The 20,171-nt window shown below is 42.8% G+C and overlaps 1 protein-coding gene across 3 annotated transcripts in view; it reads left to right on the forward strand.

Moving 5' to 3' along the window:
* ASH1L (ASH1 like histone lysine methyltransferase) overlaps positions 1-20,171 on the forward strand; it is a 239,137-nt gene that overhangs the window by 104,682 nt on the left and 114,284 nt on the right. For 2 of the 3 annotated variants that reach the window (XM_030186339.1, XM_030186340.1), the window contains exon 4: positions 13,812-13,913. The exons of the other annotated variant lie outside the window; for it this stretch is intronic. In XM_030186339.1, coding sequence (XP_030042199.1) covers positions 13,812-13,913 — 102 coding nt within the window. The remainder of the gene's footprint in view (positions 1-13,811; positions 13,914-20,171) is intronic. 3 annotated transcript variants of the gene reach the window in all.

Here is a 20,171-nt window from a genome sequence, read left to right on the forward strand (position 1 = left end):
ATAACTCATGTGTGCTACATTTTGTGTATACCTTACCTTGATTTGTACCTGTCCTTTTCAGGGCACAGACCGTATAAGTCTGCCCAGCATCATCCCCGCCTCCCAACACCGGTTCTGGCACAGACCGTATAAGTCTGTCCATCACTATCCCCGCCTCCAAACCACCAGTCCCGCCTCCCACCACCGGCTCTGGCACAGACCGTACAAGTCTGCCTAGCATCATCTCCGTCTCCCGCCACCGGCTTTGCCACCCAATCTCGTCTAAGCTCTTTAGGATCCATTCCTTCTGAGCAGGATTCCTTTATGTTTATCCCACGCATGTTTGAATTCCATTACCGTTTTCGTTTCCACCACCTCCCGCGGGAGGGCATTCCAAGCATCCATCACTCTCTCCGTGAAAAAATACTTCCTGACATTTTTCTTGAGTCTGCCCCCCTTCAATCTCATTTCATGTCCTCTCGTTCTACTGCTTTCGCGTCTCCAGAAAAGGTTAGTTTGCAGATTAATACCTTTCAAATATTTGAACGTCTGTATCATATCACCCCTGTTTCTCCTTTCCTCTAGAGTATACATGTTCAGGTCCGCAAGTCTCTCCTCATACGTCTTGTAACGCAAATCCCATACCATTCTCGTAGCTTTTCTTTGCACCGCTTCAATTCTTTTTACATCCTTAACAAGATACGGCCTCCAGAACTGAACACAATACTCCAGGTGGGGCCTCACCAACGACTTATACAGGGGCATCAACACCCCCTTTCTTCTGCTGGTCACACCTCTCTCTATACAGCCTAACAACCTTCTAGCTAGGGCCACCGACTTGTCACACTGTTTCGTCGCCTTCAAATTCTCAGATACTATCACCCCAAGATCCCTCTCCCCATCCGTACCTATCAGACTCTCCCCGCCTAACACATACGTCTCCTGTGGATTTCTACTCCCTAAGTGCATCACTTTGCATTTCTTCGCATTGAATTTTAATTGCCAAACCTTAGACCATTCTTCTAGCTTCCATAGGTCCTTTTTCATGTTTTCCACTCCCTCCGGGGTGTCCACTCTGTTACAGATCTTAGTATCATCCGTAAATAGGCAAACTTTACCTTCTAACTCTTCGGCAATGTCACTCACAAATATATTGAACAGAATCGGCCCCAGCACCGATCCTTGGTGTGAGTGTGAACCAGTGAGGGCCAGTAGGGATTGTGAGAGGTTGCAGTCTGCATCCCTCTTCTAAACCCATATTATAATAATTTAAATAATGAAAGATCATATTTTACATCCAAGCCTGTATATAGTGTAAGCTTTGTTGGTTGTACCACAGAAAGGAAGTATATCAAATCTATAACCCTTTACATGGATTGCAGCTAATGAAAACTGAGACTAAAAGTTATGATGCTTTTTCAGTGGATGGCTTTATTCCACACTCAGAATGAAGCTGGCATCATAACTCCACATAGAAGCAAATTTAGTTTTAAAATTTTGTTATGATTTTGTGTCAAAGGCATTTATTTGGAGCACTCTACCATATAAACTATGGTGCAAGATCATAAATGCATTACTTGCAATTGCAGTATCAAAAAAGAATTCCCCAGAACTACCTCACAATCCCTGGTGATCTAGTGGTGTGGTCAGGATAGGAGCGATGCACCAGCTGCAGCAGCCATTTTGAGAGCAGAGTCGGAATGGGCAGGATTAACAGGGGATCACTCCTGCTCCAAGTACATCCCTAGACTACCAGGTTTTGTAAGATAAGCACAGTGGGGTCTGTGGGTGAGGAGGGGAGGCTCTCGGTTGGGGGGTGGGGGAGAGAGAGAAGAAGACAGATGGGACAAAGCCCAAATTTTCAGCTTCCACAGAAAACACATGGTCATTTATGGCTGGAAGTAAAAACATGGCCAAACATTAAAATAACGATTTCTGCCAAACCCAGGCAGAAAACAGATTTTGGGCCTGTATGGGTACCATAACCAAAGTTCGGTCAGCCTCTAGAGGAAAAAGTGAGTACAGTGAAAGGTAGCTGCACTTGTTTAGATAGATAAGCATAGGATGCAGATGTGGGCTGCAGTTGGTAGTTTAATTCTATCTGACAAGCTGCAAGTACAGACACAGATGCTCTCCACGGTACCCAACACTGTTGCCAAGCCATGCTACTAATTTTATTCCTTGTTTTCAAAGCCTTATTGCATGCCTTCTAATCTCTGTTGTCCTGTATTGCAGTGATTTAGAAAACTGAAGGTGAGATTTGCATGGTTACTGTGGTGTTACCTTCTGTTTGGCTGCCTCTTGTGCTCTAAATTTGAACATCTAAACTGTTAGTAGAGGGTTAACTTGTGAATATGAGTAGTAGAGAATTGATTGTGGTGGCTAGTGCAGTTCTGGGAATTTCCTGAGGAATTCCATTACAGTGAACAGTCTGACTGGCTTTACAGCCTAATTAGAAAAAAAGCAGAGACATTTCAAGTTAGAAACCACTGGTGCAGGCTCTGAATCACTTTCCATCTTATGGCACATTTAATTGGTGAGTCAGATGAAATGTATTACTTTCAGTAAGTGTACTTGCCTCCAGTTGGAAGCAGCTGGTTTTATGGTAGCATTAGCTCCCCCCCTCCTCCTCCCCCCCCCCACCCCCATTTCTACCTCATTCATATGTTTTCAGTCGTGTATGTTAACTCTGGCCATTCAAAACCAAGCTTCTGATTTGTTTTTTGTTTGTTTGTTTTTAAACAGGCAGTATACTTCAAAATTGAGACCATGTCTCTTCATTTTTGCCATTTTGGCTTTTATACCATCACTAGGATGCCAAATTATGATGCTTTGTGCATCTCAAAAGTGCTTGAGAAAAATATATTTGTAGTTTTGCCTATTTTGTGGTGGAAGGGGTCTGAAATACTGTTTTGCTATAGATGTGTGTTCAGATATGAATTCTCCTAGGACAAGCTGGACATCACATTCTCACATTTGAGGTGATGCCATCCGACAGAGGCCAGTGCAGAGATACTCCCTAGCGTACACTACTGTAAAAGCCTTTGACAGTGTCCACTGTGCATGCACGTGCCATCTTGCCTACTGCCATTGCACAGGACCAAGGCAGTCTTACTTGCAGATAGGTGCATTCATGATTTCTCAGTTCAACTTGCACCATTTTGCTATGCTGTGCTATATTTGTCTTATATAGCTCTCAGTTATCAATGATGAACTTCTCAGCAGTGTTCAATCTAGCAATAAAAACTCTTCTCTTGAAGTGAAAATTACAACAAAAAATAAGTAAATAAAAAGAATAAGCAGACCTTTGAAATGTACTTCTTTCTAGGTTCTCAAACCAAACATCCTTAGCTTAAGACTCATATGTATAATTTTTTTTAAAAGTTTCCAGAACAGAAAAAGTTGTGTCATTTGTTTTAAATCTTTAGGCAATAAATTCCAGAGTCTAGCTCCCTGTACTGAAAATAAACTATCATGAGTGGTCTTATAACGTACATCTTTAGATGTTGGACATCCCAGGCAAAAGGTCCTAGAGAAGCAGAGTTTATGACCATAAGAAGTCCCCAACTCCCTCATAATTTAATCTATATAAAGATTTATGGATCAAAATAATGATTTTAAGCTGTATACGGTTTTGAACAGGCAAAAGGAGTATAGATGTGACTACAAACGAATCTTCTTTTAATGCAGCCTATACCTCTTCTGAGATTCAATTAGGAGTTGAAACCAACTGGATTAGGTGATTTCTTAGTCCAGAAAAAATCTCAGCTGTTTATAAAAGTTACAGCTATTCCCTAAGTACTTAACTAAGCATTAGCAAAAAAAAAAAAAAAGAGGAACCCAAACTGCATTTCTCTTCTCTCATAAGCAAGAAATAATTTACGCCAATCCTGGGTTGGTCTTGCAAAATTACTACTACTATAAATCATTTCTATAGCACTACCAGTCGTACGCAGCGCTTCACAATTGAACATGAAGAAAAGACAGTCCCTTCTCAAAAGAGCTTACAGTCTAAATCAGGACAGACAGACAGGACCGATAAGGGTAGGACAGACAGAAGGACACATAGGGAAAGGGACTATTGAAGAGAGGAAGACAAGATGAAGGTTACGAGCAAGTGACAAGTTAGGAGTCAAAAGCAGCATCAAACAGGTAGACCTTTAGCCCGGATTTGAAGGCGGCCAGGGATGGAGCTAGACGTAACGGCTCAGGAAGCCTATTCCAGGCATAAGGTGCAGCGAGATAAAAGGATCGAAGTCTGGAGTTAGCGATGGAGGAGAAGGGTGCAATTAGGAGAGATTTGCCTAGTGAACGGAGTTCCTGGGAAGGAGTGTAGGGAGAGATGAGGGTGGAGAGGTAGTGAGGGGCTGCAGAGTGAATGCACTTAAAAGTCAATAAGAGGAGCTTGAATTTTATATGGAATCGGATAGGGAGCCAGTGAAGTGACTTCAGGAGAGAGCTGATATGGGCATATAACGACTTTGGTGAAATATTAGATGTGCAGCAGAATTTTGAACAGATTGAAGAGGAGAGAGGTGGCTGAGTGGAAGACCTGTGAGAAGCAAGTTGCAGTAATCTAAGCGAGAGGTGATGAGAGTGTGGATGAGGGTTCTGATAGTGTGCTCAGAAAGGAAAGGGCAAATTTTGGCGATATTATAAAGGAAGAAACGACAGGTTTTAGCAATCTGTTGAATATGTGGAGAGAAGGAGAGGGAGGAGTCGAAGATGACCCCAAGGTTACGAGCAGATGAGACAGGAAGAATGAGCATGTTGTCGACAGAAATAGAGAATGGGGAAAGGGGAGAGGTTGGTTTAGGTGGGAAGATAAGGAGCTCAGTTTTGGACATATTGAGCTTCAGGTGGCGGTGAGACATTCAGGTAGCAATGTCAGAGAGGCAGGCAGATACCTTGGACTGGATTTCTGCCGAGATTTCTGGTGTGGAGAGGTAGATCTGGGAGTCATCAGCATAAAGGTGATACTGAAAACTGAGGGAAGAGATCAGAGCACCAAGGGAGGAAGTATAGATGGAGAAAAGGAGAGGTCCTAGGATGGATCCTTGAGGTACACCCACTGACAGCGAGATAGAGGAAGAGGAGGATAAATCAGGATAAATCCACATTTTCTCTCCAAGAAATAGTCTGAGTTCCAGGAAAACACGATAGTGTTGATATCCTGTTCAAATGCAAAGGAAGCTATATGCATCCACCTCCCCTGTACTGTTCTTCAGAAGATTCTAAAAAGGCAGTCAGGTTCGTATCCAGGGGAAGCTCAGTCTCCAAGGATTAGTTCCCCTTAGGCTAATAAAGTGCCTTAACAGTAGGTGGAATACAATCAGAAGAGATCTTTAACACTTCAATAAAATATTTCTTGAGCATCTCTGTGACCAAATCCTTAAATCTTAGGATACGGAAAACTTTATTTGGTATGTAATCTGCAGTATTGTGTTGCTTAATGTAATTTACTTTCTTTTGTAAACCGCAGTGAACCTGCAAAGGGATGTTGTTGTATATAAGTGACACATTGACACTGAAAATTCAAAATCATAAATTAAGGCATTTAGTGTAATTCTTAAGATATTCCAGCCTTCTTTTACAAATGATTTTATCTTTAACTAACTTGGTTCCCAATTTCTGTACTCCATTTGTATCTTTCTTTAGTGAGACTGCAGATATTCTGGAAGCATTTGCCTCTCCAGACCCCAGAACCACACCAGCTGTGGGCAGTCGATGTTTGTGCCTTCTTAGACACACTCGGCACAGCTTTGGGATCCAAATCCGGTCTTGCTGGCAGGACGCAACAGTTGGGCTCAGATTAACTGTCCCACTCTCAGATGGCCATTTTTCATCCACCGGTCCAGGCGTTCTCAGTGCCAGAGGTAGCTGCAGAGAGGGGCTGAGCAGAAGCTCTTCTCCCAAGCCACTCAGCCTTTCCTCAGGCGAGCAAGCACCAGAAGCAACTCACCCTCCTTCCACACTCACTCATGCTGCATAAGTGATGATTTTACTCTGAGCCAGAAAAGCAATAGATCGGGAGGGGGTTGACAAAACCACTTTGCCTTTCCTTTTCAGCTTTGGAGACATAGCAGGTAAATAAAAATTCTTGTCAACAAGTTGTCTTATCAACCGTTAAACAGTGTCACATGCCATCTTGGCGCTGCCCCCTTATCAGGAAGCAGTCAGGATGTGGCATTGAGCATCCAACCATGGCATGGTACTCAGAGGCACTACCTGACGGTGGAGAGCAACTGGAGCCTTAGAAGGGGTGCTACCCTGAGTTTTGCTCCAGACTAGGATCACATGACAGACTGTGGTTGCCTCTTACAATGGAATCCGTGCTGAATTCTTTTTGGAGATACTGCGGAATATAAAACATTCATAGCATGGCGTTGGATGCCTTTCTCCTCGATTGAGGGAAGGGACTTCTGTACCTCTAACCTTCCATGCATCTCATAGGGAAAAATCTGCTGAAACTCCAGCAAGACCAGGAAACCATGATCCACATCACCCCTTATTGGCAGAGACAGATTTGGTTCCACAGGTCTCTGGTGACTAACTCCAGAAGTACAGGGAGACCGAAGTGCTTTCTGACTCTTACTCAGAATGAGGCGTCTCTTCTGCATACCAGCCTTGAGTCCCTAGACCTTGTGGCTTGTTTATCGAAAGGCTAGAATTTGACCGTCTCCAACTGCATGAAGGTCTCTCTCTGTGTCTTGCTTGCTTCCAGGAAAGATTCCACTAAAAGGTGTAAGGGCAAGGCCTTAAACCCTTCCTCCTGTTCTACACAAAAACTGCTTGAATACCTTCTACATCTTTCTAAGTCTGATCTCAAGACCAGCCCTCACCTCAGTGCAATTGGAGCTTATCACCGTGTAGGGGGTAACCTCGCCTCTATTCAGCCTTTTGTTGTTTGCTGTTATTAACCCCCCCCCCCCTCATCAAGCCCCTGCACTGTCATGGGATCTCAGTGTGGTCCTCACCCAGCTGATGAAAGGTCCTTTTTAGCCACTTGATACCTGTCATCTGAAGTACCTGACCTGAAAGGTCTTATTTTTGGTGGCGGTCACATCAACACGCAGGGTCAGTGAGCTCTAGGCCCTAGTAGCTGGTATACTTTATACATGATTTCATCACAACAGAATAGTTCTGCATACATATCCCAAGTTTCTTCCTGAGGTGGTTGTCCACGTTCCATCTGAGCCAGTCAGTTTTTCTACCAACATTCTTCTCAAAGCCTCATGCCCATCCAGGTGAAAGCGCTCTGGACACATTGAACTGCAAGAGAGCCTGGATCTTCTATCTGGAGTCCACCCGGCTTTTTGTTTCTTTTGACCCTAACAGGATGGGGGTGGCCATCGGTCAATACACTTTATCCAGTTAACTAGCAAATTGCATTTCCTTCACTTACGCCCAGGCTGGGCTGACTTTGGAGGGTCATGTCATGGCTCATAATGTCAGAGCCATGACTTCTTCAGTAACCCACCTAAGATCAGCTTTCATAAGAGATCTTCAAAGTTCAATGTGGTCATCCATTTACTCATTCACATCTACTGCTTAGAACAAGATTCCCGGTTTGGTCAAGTAGTCCTGCAGCATTTATTTGGGGTTTAGAATCCAACCCATAGGCCCCTTTTGTTTTCTTTTCAGGCTGTTCTTAAAACAAAAATTAGCCTTTGCCTGTTGCAGGCCTCATCCCCCACACGCACGTATGTGAGAATTGATATCCTGCTTGCCCTCCCAGAAATCAAAGTTACTCACCTGTAGCAGGTGTTCTTCGAGAACAGCAGGACACATATTCTTGCATACCTCCTTGATGAGTTGTCTTCTATCAGCTGTTATATTAGACTGCCTTGGTCCTGCATGGTGACTGCGGGTGGGAAAGTGTGTGTGATGGACACTGCCAAAGGCTGGGGAGTATTTTTTTGCCAGTCCCTGTCAGATGATGTCACCCATATGTCCTGCTGCTTTGGGGAACATCTGCTATGGGTGAGTAGCTTTGCTTTGTGCACATTAGAAGAAATCAAAAGGACCTAAATGTTGAGGAAGGGGAAAACCACACTGCAAAAATCCATCCTTTACTGCAGATACATCAGGTTACTTGGGCTTTCCATTCCTTCTTGCAGGGGTTTTGCAGGATGTGTTTTCTCAGCAGCTGCCCCTTTCATGTGGAATTTCCTTTAACTGATTATTCATGAAGCTACTGATACATTCAGTTACTGTATTTTCCTGTCTCTGGAAGTCTTAGTCTGTCTGTACCTGAGGCAATGGACTTGGCCAAGATCAGAAGGAGCTTCAATTTGGTTTGAATCCAGGCTTCCTTGGTTTCCATCTCACAGTCCTAACCATTAGGCAGATATTTTTGATGAGTCCAGATGTGATGGTTTTTAGTATGTTTTATGCCTGATCTGCTCAGGATCCACCTGTTTCATTGAGTTTTTCTTAAATGTGTATGACAAATGCACCTATAGTAGAGCGTTACTGCTGCTTATATGCTACACATTCCTGATATAGATTGAGCCTGAGACTTCATCCTTTAGAACTACAGATGTATGTTGCCTAATAAAGGGGGGGGGGGGGTTAGAAATCCAGTGGGCTTCCCTAGTTGCTAGCCCAGGGCTGTAACCACTAAGCTACTCCTCCACTCAGTGCTTGGTCCTGAAAGGTTGTCAAGAGGTCTGAATTTCTGAGCAAGCAAAATATATATAAACAATAAACAAGATTTAGCATATATGTCTGATTGCCAGATTAATTTTGGCCCACTGGATTTCTGTAACCCCCCTTTATTAGGCAACATGCAGCAAAACGTTGTATCCTTGAAACAAGTCTAATGTTGTTAAGCAAATGCTTATATAATCTAAAGTTAGATATAAGATTAACTGGATCATCTTATGCATTTCAACTTTTGTTTGATAAAACCAAATGTTTTCTTTTCAAATGTGTGATCACACTGCATCTGGTTGAATAAAGACGCACTGTATGAAATACTGGTAAAATGCCTAGAGCTTTGTTTGCACCTGTGATACTTAAGGAAAGCTATTCCTGAAATGCCTAGGAAAAGATGAGGAATGAAGATAGCAGCAGCTCCAGGATATCAGTGATTCCTTGGGACGCTACTGCCATGCTTTCTGACCGCATTGAGTGTCACATGTCTCTGCTGTCACTAGCTAGGCATCTGCTTCTGCTAGTTATGCAGATAGGGAAACACATATTAATTCTACTTGGTTGGATGGCAGCTAATTGCAGAAGGCTTCCTTAGTGGGGAGGGACAGGGACCTTTTTAGGCTTGTGTCTCATGTTCTTTCAGCTGTTCATAATAATCAATTTTCTTCTGATACATTCAGTTACTGCACATTTAATTTAATTCAGATATTTTATATTCGCTCCATCAGCCAGTCTAAAGTGCATTACAAAAAATATATACAGTGGGGGAAATAAGTATTTGATCCCTTGCTGATTTTGTAAGTTTGCCCACTGACAAAGACATGAGCAGCCCATAATTGAAGGGTAGGTTATTGGTAACAGTGAGAGATAGCACATCACAAATTAAATCCGGAAAATCACATTGTGGAAAGTATATGAATTTATTTGCATTCTGCAGAGGGAAATAAGTATTTGATCCCCCACCAACCAGTAAGAGATCTGGCCCCTACAGACCAGGTAGATGCTCCAAATCAACTCGTTACCTGCATGACAGACAGCTGTCGGCAATGGTCACCTGTATGAAAGACACCTGTCCACAGACTCAGTGAATCAGTTAGACTCTAACCTCTACAAAATGGCCAAGAGCAAGGAGCTGTCTAAGGATGTCAGGGACAAGATCATACACCTGCACAAGGCTGGAATGGGCTACAAAACCATCAGTAAGACGCTGGGCGAGAAGGAGACAACTGTTGGTGCCATAGTAAGAAAATGGAAGAAGTACCATATGACTGTCAATCGACAAAGATCTGGGGCTCCACGCAAAATCTCACCTCGTGGGGTATCCTTGATCATGAGGAAGGTTAGAAATCAGCCTACAACTACAAGGGGGGAACTTGTCAATGATCTCAAGGCAGCTGGGACCACTGTCACCACGAAAACCATTGGTAACACATTACGACATAACGGATTGCAATCCTGCAGTGCCCGCAAGGTCCCCCTGCTCCGGAAGGCACATGTGACGGCCCGTCTGAAGTTTGCCAGTGAACACCTGGATGATGCCGAGAGTGATTGGGAGAAGGTGCTGTGGTCAGATGAGACAAAAATTGAGCTCTTTGGCATGAACTCAACTCGCCGTGTTTGGAGGAAGAGAAATGCTGCCTATGACCCAAAGAACACCGTCCCCACTGTCAAGCATGGAGGTGGAAATGTTATGTTTTGGGGGTGTTTCTCTGCTAAGGGCACAGGACTACTTCACCGCATCAATGGGAGAATGGATGGGGCCATGTACCGTACAATTCTGAGTGACAACCTCCTTCCCTCCGCCAGGGCCTTAAAAATGGGTCGTGGCTGGGTCTTCCAGCACGACAATGACCCAAAACATACAGCCAAGGCAACAAAGGAGTGGCTCAGGAAGAAGCACATTAGGGTCATGGAGTGGCCTAGCCAGTCACCAGACCTTAATCCCATTGAAAACTTATGGAGGGAGCTGAAGATGCGAGTTGCCAAGCGACAGCCCAGAACTCTTAATGATTTAGAGATGATCTGCAAAGAGGAGTGGACCAAAATTCCTCCTGACATGTGTGCAAACCTCATCATCAACTACAGAAGACGTCTGACCGCTGTGCTTGCCAACAAGGGTTTTGCCACCAAGTATTAGGTCTTGTTTGCCAGAGGGATTAAATACTTATTTCCCTCTGCAGAATGCAAATAAATTCATATACTTTCCACAATGTGATTTTCCGGATTTAATTTGTGATGTGCTATCTCTCACTGTTACCAATAACCTACCCTTCAATTATGGGCTGCTCATGTCTTTGTCAGTGGGCAAACTTACAAAATCAGCAAGGGATCAAATACTTATTTCCCCCACTGTACATTCAGTATAAAACAAATACATAAAAAAAACAGCAGTACAGAGAAAAAGATGAAAACGTAATGGAATTCAAACATGCGTGGAATAAACACAAAGGAATCCTATTTAGAAGGAATGGATCTACAGAATCTTAGCCGAGATTGGGTGGTGACGCCGGTAATTGGGAAGCGAAACCGGTGCTGGGCAGACTTCTGTGGTCTATGCCCTAACTGAATAGATAGGGATGGGCTGGAGTGTACATTTTAAGGGGCTTCGACGTTAGCTTCAGAACTGAGTACAAGAACAGAACTGGGCAGACTTCTACGGTCTGTGCCCTGAGAAAGGCAAGGACAAATCAAACTCGGGTATAAAGTATCACATAGCATGTAAAATGAGTTTATCTTGTTGGGCAGACTGGATGGACCGTTCAGGTCTATCTGCTGTCATTTACTATGTTACTATGTAAATGAAAGAGTACAACAGCAGATAGACATCATAAAATCTAAGAAAGGAATTGTTGATTAGGTAGGCATGGCCAAATATTTGTTAAACAACCAAGTCTTTAAACTGTGTCAGTCATATAATCCTTGGTATTATAAAGAGAAGATGGAAGCAGAGCCACTTGTAGGCATATTAAGGAAAATCAAATCTCCTACCACTTACTACTAATTTTGCTGCAGCATTCTGAACTGCTTGTAGCATACAAATCTGCTTTTGTGAGGGACCCATAAAAAAACACATTACAATAATCCAGGCAACTTAAAAAAAAACCATTTATGAACTACAGAGGTAATATGCAAATCCATAGATAATCTAGAAACAAGAATGACTCCTAGCAGTTTATATCTGATTGCAACAAAACCCGCCCCCTGCTAATTTAGGATTAATTTGAGGAATTGTCTGATGAGAATTTTCCACCCATAAAACATCTGTTTAGGGTTAATTTTAAGATGGTTCATAAACATCCAGTTATAAATAGTGGAAAACAGAATTCATAACAGTATATACTGTAGGTAAATCTGAATGCATAGGAAACAAGAGATTGAAGCAGACTCCCTAAACCACAAAATAGGGGAGAGAGGAGATTCCTGGGAACACCTTGCTGCAGGGCCCAGGGCTATAAAAACTAAGAATGTGTTCATTATTCTAGAATTGATGTTAAAGCTTAATTTGTTAATTGTGTAATACTTTTATTCCCACCTTTAAACTATTACACCAGGCCAGTGGTAGAACATTCACATATTGTTTGTTTGTTATAAACTTGAAATACTGCCTTTCGTAAGATATTAAAACAGCAAGTCAGAGGCCTCAGAAAATAATGATATTGTGTCTGAGCACTACGCACAGCATGACAATTATTCTGAAGCACGGCTGGGTACACTGAGGCCTGAACTGCGAAGGTGACATACACAATGTCAGTATGTCAATCCAAGGACTAAGGGAGGGATTCATTGGGCTCAATCTACTAATTCTACAGCACTTTCCACTTCATCTTTGAAAGACTCTCACAAACAAGCAGTGGATACAGAGATATAGTTTGCTTTGCGGTTTGTGGCATTCAGTGGTGCAGATAAATCATTTGCAGATGTGAATTGTGAAAATGTTTGTAATGGTAGTGCAGTGACACCATTCTCCCTCATGTGATAGGCAGCTGGGATATGCCATGAGAAATTCAGTTTCCCACCTCTGGAGTGTGATTTTCAGGATGATTTAATCCAGTGTAATATGCTTTGATCAGCTGAACTTCCAGCAGTTGTAACTGCCTTATTGGCAGGTAATATTTGTATTGGTTGGCATATGAAACATCAAGCAAATTGCATATGTAATTGCTCATGATCATTCTTGGCATGCTGTGTCTTAGTTCTTGATTAGGAGCAGCGAATATGCTTGTATTAACTCTATAATTTGGTTAAACTATCTGAAAGAGCAGAGATTCCAAAGGAGTGAATCCCATGTGTACAATAGTGTATGCAGACACTGCCTTTTTACAAAGATGCCATTGTATACTTGCTGCATTGTGACTATTTGTTACTTAAGTACTCTGAATTATTGTAAACTCACACAAGTACATTCAGATTAATTGTGTACTATGCATTTGGGAGTAGTATTTTGAATAAAAATCATAAAGATAAATTGGGCAATTATATATAAGGTGTTGTGTACACACACGCGCGTGTTCTCTCTCTCTCTCTCTCTCTCTCTCTCTCTGTTTAAAGATATGCAGAAGCCAGTACCCCTGATTCCTGTGTTTAGTTTCTGGACACACATACCAAGAGAAGCATGAATTAAGCACTGTCTGTTGTGTTTATAGATATTTTATCAATTTATTTAGGATTTTAGAAAAATGCCACAGGGAAAAGGTTTGCTAAACCAGTGTAAAAACCTTTTCTAGTGCTTACAACAGTGTATGGAAGTTAGAGAGGCATGTCAGTTAATTAAATAATTAGATTTTATGATCTCTATCGCCTGGTGTTATTTAGAATGACATCAACAGTATGCAAGTGCCTACCCCCCCCCCCCCCCCCCCATTTTTTTTCCTTTTGCCAAACGTAGTTTCTTGGATTAAAAAATGTTTAGAAATATGAGCTTACAAGCTTTAGACTTTCCACAGTTATTTTAAGGTGTTCTAGACTTATGAGGTACTTGTGTGTTTTCATGATTAATAAATGTGCTGTTGCTAACTGAAGAATCATGTCCATGCAATCTCAGCTAGATCATTGTTATCATCAGTAAGGTTTCTATACCTAAATGCTATTTCTTCCCAGTAGGGCATACCAATCATCCTCAAATCAAAATGTTTTTTGGCCATTTGCTTTTCATTCTTTCTTTTTGTGCTGAATAGGCACAATTCCAGCACCTGACAAATCAGCCTGTCTGAGACAGAGTGAGAACACAAACGCCAGTCCTTCCAGGAGAAGAACAGCTTCAGAGAGCACATCTACAGGCAAGTCAAGTTGTGGCTGCACTTTTGCCCTCTCACTATCAAGCTCATCACCATTCATGCAGAATGAGCCTTTCTTCTCTTACAAACATTTTTGTTACATGTTCTTGTAGAAGATGTAAATCCTTTTTTCAGCGACTACAAGGTATTTATACAGGCGTTCAGTCCACCAAAGCTTGGGCTTCTTAAGCGTATTAATCTGGCCAAATTGTTATATCAAAATTGTGCCTCAGGTCTTAAATACTGAGCAAGCTAGTGGTGCTTAAGCTTCTTAAAGTCACCGGTTCCACCTCCTACAGTATTTGCTCTGCAGGTCTTCCCATGCCAAGGATTTCCAACAAAGTATGAAGATCAGCAGTATTCCAGTGTACTCAGGAATGGTTGCTCCCCTTTGAAGAAGTTCACATGCAATTTTGGATATAAGATGTTTGGGGTGCTTCACATTTATTATATTTCTTTTGGGGTGTTTATTATATTGACATGCCATTTTTCTTGTCAAATCAAAATGGTTTACAATAAAATCAAAACATTTATTAATGAACATAGATATATAGCTCAATTACTCATGCCAGGCATTCAATAAACAGGCATTCACTTACAATTATTCACAAACAGACCAAAACAACAAACTTTGATACAGATATATCAATATCATTATAAAACATCAGTTATTTCCTTCATGCCTTCCCTCCTCCCAATTGCATTAATCAGGAAAAAATGCAGAGGAGCGTATGGATTCCCATTTTGCCCTTGCTGGTGGTGGCAGAACAAGCCTATTATCCATTAAAGAGCGAAGTTTACGGGTAGGTGTGTAAGGGATGGCCTGAGTTGTGAGATAAAAGGGGATAGCAGTATGCAGTGCTTTGAATGTCATGGCAAGAATTTTAAATTTAATCCTGTATTCAATTGGAAGCCAATGTAAGCGTTGTAACAGCAGAGAGACTTAATCACATCGTTTAGCATTACGGATAAGACAAGCTGCAGTATTTTGTAAGGTTGAAGACATTTGATATTGGCCTTAGTAATACCTGCGTAAATAGAGTTGCAGTAATCATATCAAGAGTTGACATAGGTATAGCACAGAGATGAGAGTGAGGCCGAATCTAGAATATTACAGACCGCTGTAAAACAATGGAGAAAAAGAAACAATCTCTCAAAACTTGGGAGATCTGAGGTGCAAATGACAGTGCTGAGTCTAGAAGAACTCCTAGGTATCTGAATGAAGTGACTGGAACTATTTCCTTATCAAAAAGCACCGGTATTAGGGAAGGAATGAGTGATGAAGTGCTGAGTCTAGAAGAACTCCTAGGTATCTGAATGAAGTGACTGGAACTATTTGCTTATCAAAAAACACCGGCGCTAGAGAAGGAATGAGTGGTCAAGAGCCTGTCTGTGATCCAGTAGGCTACTGTTTTATCAGGATTGAGGATCAAACAGTGTTCTTTTAACCAGATGGCTAACTTCTGTAGGCAATCCTGAAGCAAGCTTAAGGTAGGATATGCAGGAGCAGTATAATAGACCAGCAGGAAGTCGTCTGCATATGAGTAAATACTAATGCCTTAGATTTGAATAAGTAGTGCAAGTAGACTGATGAAAAGATTAAAGAGAGATGATAAAAGTACCAAACCCTGGGAACACCAAAGGAAAGTGTATAGGATGAAGAGGCAAATGTGGATTGAGCAACTGTAAAAGACCAATCTACTATAATAATTTGCACCTACAACGTTCTGAAGCTGACCGTGGCACACTTGAAGTGAAGCGTTCGTAAGGTTCGTCAGTCTCTCTCTGTCCCACCCTCGCGTCAAAACGTGATGACATCAAGGGCGGAACAGTGAGAGGGAAGGGCACGCAGCAGAGTTGCCAGGCAAAGGAATGCGACGTCACACGCATGAGGGTGGCGTCGTCCCTCCGTTCCTCCCTCCCTCCCAGTTCCAGGCCCCCTCCTCCAGGCAAAGGAACGTGATGTCACACGCATGAGGGTGGCGTTGTCCCTCCCTTCCAGTTCCAGGCCCCCTCCTCCAAGCAACGCGACGTCACACGCATGAGGGTGGCGTCGTCCCTCCCTCCCTTCCAGTTCCAGACCCCCTCCCTCCGATTATTAAAAGTTATCTTCACTTACCAAGTCAGGGTTACAGCAGCAGTAAAACGCGTGCAGGCTCGGCCCTTCTCTCTCAGCTGTGGTCCCGCCCTCATTTCCTGTTTCCACAAGGGCGGGACCACAGCTGAGAAAGAGAGAGAAGGGCCAAGCCTGCACGCGTTTTACCGCTGCTACCCGCCACCGTAACCCTGACTTGGTAAGTGAAGATGACTTTTAAAAATCGGAGGAAGGGGGCCTGGAACTAGAAGGGAGGGAGGAAGGAAGGGAGAGATGACGACCTTGGAACTGGGAGGGAGGGGGGGCCCCTGGAACTGGGAAGGAGGGAGGGAGGGAATGACCCTGAAACTCGGAGGGAGGGAATGACCCTGGAACTCGGAGGGAGGGGGGGGACGACCCTGGAACACGGAGGGAGGGGGGACACTGGCACACACTCTCAATCTCACACACACACTCTCTCACAGACACACTCGTACCCAGTCTCACTCTCTCCCTGTCATACACTCGCACATTCACTCTCTCTCTCTCTCTCTCTCACAGTCACTCTCACACACTCTCAAACATACACACTCTGAGGAAAACCTTGCTAGTGCCCGTTTCATTTATTTGATAAACGGGCCTTTTTTTAGTAGTGTTCTGTAAAAGAAGTGAACCACTGCAGTACTGTACGAGATGAACCCAAGGATGCCAGGTGAGAAATAAGAAGAGAGTGATCAATAGCGTCCAAGGCTGCTGAAAGATCTAAGGATATGAGCAGAGCAGTCCTGTCCTCTGAAGCTCACTTAAGAGTGAGGTGAGAATTGTTTCTGTACTATGGCCTTTCCTAAAACCTGATTGTCATGGGTGTAATGCATTGGTAGATTCAATATAAGACTGACGCTGTTCAAAAACTGTCGTTTCCAAGATCTTTGATAGAAAAGGGGAGATTAGATACAGGTACTGTTTGGTTGAAGCAGATCTAAAGTAGGTTTCTTAAGAATAGGTTTGAATAGAAATCCACGGGAGGACGTATGTGTTAGGCGGCGAGAGTCTGATAGGTACGGACTGGGAGAGGGATCTTGGGGTGATAGTATCTGAGGATTTGAAGGCGAAGAAACAGTGTGGCAAGGCGGTGGCTGTATCTAGAAGGTTGTTGGGCTGTATGGAGAGAGGTGTGACCAGCAGAAGAAAGGGAGTGTTGATGCCCCTGTATAAGTCATTGGTGAGGCCCCATCTGGAGTATTGTGTTCAGTTTTGGAGGCCGTATCTTGCTAAGGATGTAAAAAGAATCGAAGCGATGCAAAGAAAAGCTACGAGAATGGTATGGGATTTGCATTACAAGACGTATGAGGAGAGACTTGCTGACCTGAACATGTATACCCTGGAGGAAAGGAGAAACCGGGGTGATAATGATACAGACGTTCAAATATTTGAAAGGTATTAATCTGCAAACGAACCTTTTCCGGAGATACGAAGGCGGTAGAACGAGAGGACATGAAATGAGATTGAAGGGGGGCAGACTCAAGAAAAATGTCAGGAAGTATTTTTTCACGGAGAGAGTAGTGGATGCTTGGAATGCCCTCCCGCGGGAGGTGGTGGAGATGAAAACGGTAACAGAATTTAAACATGCGTGGGATAAACATAAAGGAATCCTGTTCAGAAGAAATGGATCCTCAGGAGCTTAGCCGAGATTGGATAAAAGAGCCGGTAGAGGGAGGCGGGGCTGGTGGTTGTGAGGCGGGGATAGTGCTGGGCAGACTTGTACTGTCTGTGCCCTGAAAACGACAGGTACAAATCAAGGTAAGATATACTCAAAAACGTGGCACATTTCTTGGGCAGACTGGATGGACCTTGCGGGTCTTTTTCTGCCATCATCTACTATGTTACTATAAGTACCTGATGGTACTATCTCTGTTGTTAAGCTGTGCATAATAATTGAATGGAGGAACAGAGTGAGGCCCAGAGTCTGCTGTTTTAACCAAGCTGATGGGAAAGGATTCAAAGAACAATAAGTCACATTGAGCTTTTTCAGTGTTTGCAAAACTGAGGTTGAATGCTGTCCATGAAGCAGAGATCACTGAGGAGGCTATATCTGTTATGGATGAAGTAGTAGTGGATAACTGCGATGTTGAGAAGAAAGGAGCTCTAAGTTTCTCTGTTTTCAAGGTCTTTTTTGCTAATCCGAGCTGCATGGAATAATATTGTTGAATTTGCCTACATTGGTGAAGTGAACTTTGCGATTTGTTTTTACACCATAGGTGTTCTGCCCGCCTTAACTGATGTCTACACATTCGTAAGCTTTGGTGAAACCAGGGCTGATGGTTACGTGAGCGATTCTGAATGAACTTCTGTGGCGCTATCCTATCTAGGGTTGCCTTTAATGATGAGTTCCATGAGGTAACCTGATCACTAATTTCTAACTCAAGGAAATCAGAAGGAAAAAAATCCTTCATAGAAGAAGATGAAAGGGGATCAATACAGACCAAATACCTAGACCAGTATCCTACAGAGGGAGAAAACTGTATGATGGATAAGAAAACAAATTGAAAGAAGACACATAAATGATCTGACCATGAGAGAGGAAGGTTTCGTAGTGATGAAAGTGAGAGGAAACCTCAAGTGGGAGGATGAGAATGATTGTCCACATGGATGTTAAAATTTTCCAATATAAGGAGGTTAGGAACTCTTACTGTAGCATCAACTATAGATTGGTAGATTTTATCCCAATCTAACGATTTTAGTGACATAAGAACATAGAACATAAGAGTAGCCATACTGGGTCAGACCAGTGGTCCATCTAGCCCAGTATTCTGTTTTCCAAATAGTGGCCAAGCCAGGTCACAAGTACCTGGCAGAAACCCAAATTGTGGCATCACTCCGAAATCCCAGGGCAAGCAGTTGCTTCCCATGTCTGTCACAATAGCAGACTATGGACTTTTCCTCCAGGAATTTGTCCAAACCTTTTCTAAACCCAGATACACTAACCGCTGTTATCACATCCTCCGGCAAAGAGTTCCAGAGCTTAACTATTCGTTGAGTGAAAAAATATTTCCTCCTATTTGTTTTAAAAGTATTTCCATGGAACTTAGAGTGTCCCCTAGTCTTTGTACTTTTTGAAAGAGTAAAAAAAATCGATTGACTTCTACTCGTTGTACACCACTCAGGATTTTGTAGACCTCAATCATATCTCCCCCTCAGCCGTCTCTTTTCCAAGCTGAAGAGCCCTAACCTCTTTAGCCTTTCCTCATATGAGAGGAGCTCAATCCCCTTTATTGTTTGTTGCTCTTCTTTGAACCTTTTCTAATTCCCTTATATCTTCTTTGAGGTACGGCGACCAGAACTGAATGCAATACTCAAAGTGCGAACACACCATGGAACAATACAAAGGCATTATAGTATTTTCGGTCTTATTCACCATCCCTTTCCTAATAATTCCTAGCATCCTGTTTGCTTTTTTGGCTGCCGCTGCACACTGAGCAGAAGATTTCAGTGTATTATCTACAACAACACCCAGATCTTTTTCTTGAGTGCTGACCCCCAAGGTGGACCTAGCATCAGGTAACTATGATTCGGATTATTTTTTTCCAACGTGCATCACCTTGCATTTGTCCATTTTAAATTTCATCTGCATTTTGATACCGAGTCTTCCAATTTCCTAAGTTCTTCCTGCAATATTTCACAGTCTGTACGTGTTATAACATAAGTACATAAGTATTGCCATACTGGGAGAGACCAAAGGTCCATCGAGCCCAGCATCCTGTTTCCAACAGTGGCCAATTCAGGTCACAAATGCCTGGCAAGATCCCAAAAATGTGCAAAACATTTTATACTGCTTATCCCAGAAATATTGGATTTTCCCCAGTCCATTTAATAACAGTCTATGGACTTTCCTTTAGGAAGCCGTCCAAACCTTGAATAGTTTTGTATCATCTGAAAATTTGATCACCTCATTCATCGTTCCAATTTGAACCGGGCACCTCTGGATGTCAAGACTAGTGCTCCAACCACTAAGTCAGTCCTCCACTGTTATGGTGAGAATGCTGAAAGGAAACTTTAAGACGATCCAGGAACGCAAGACCTTTGAAGTCTTTCATGAAATATTTTGACGCCCACCAGACAGTACTTAACCAAGATCTGGGTTTTCTATTCCATTATAAACCATAAAATTCTTCTGCTTTGTCACCCTC

This window comes from Microcaecilia unicolor, chromosome 14, assembly GCF_901765095.1.
Source record: "Microcaecilia unicolor chromosome 14, aMicUni1.1, whole genome shotgun sequence".
Classification (NCBI taxonomy): domain Eukaryota; kingdom Metazoa; phylum Chordata; class Amphibia; order Gymnophiona; family Siphonopidae; genus Microcaecilia; species Microcaecilia unicolor.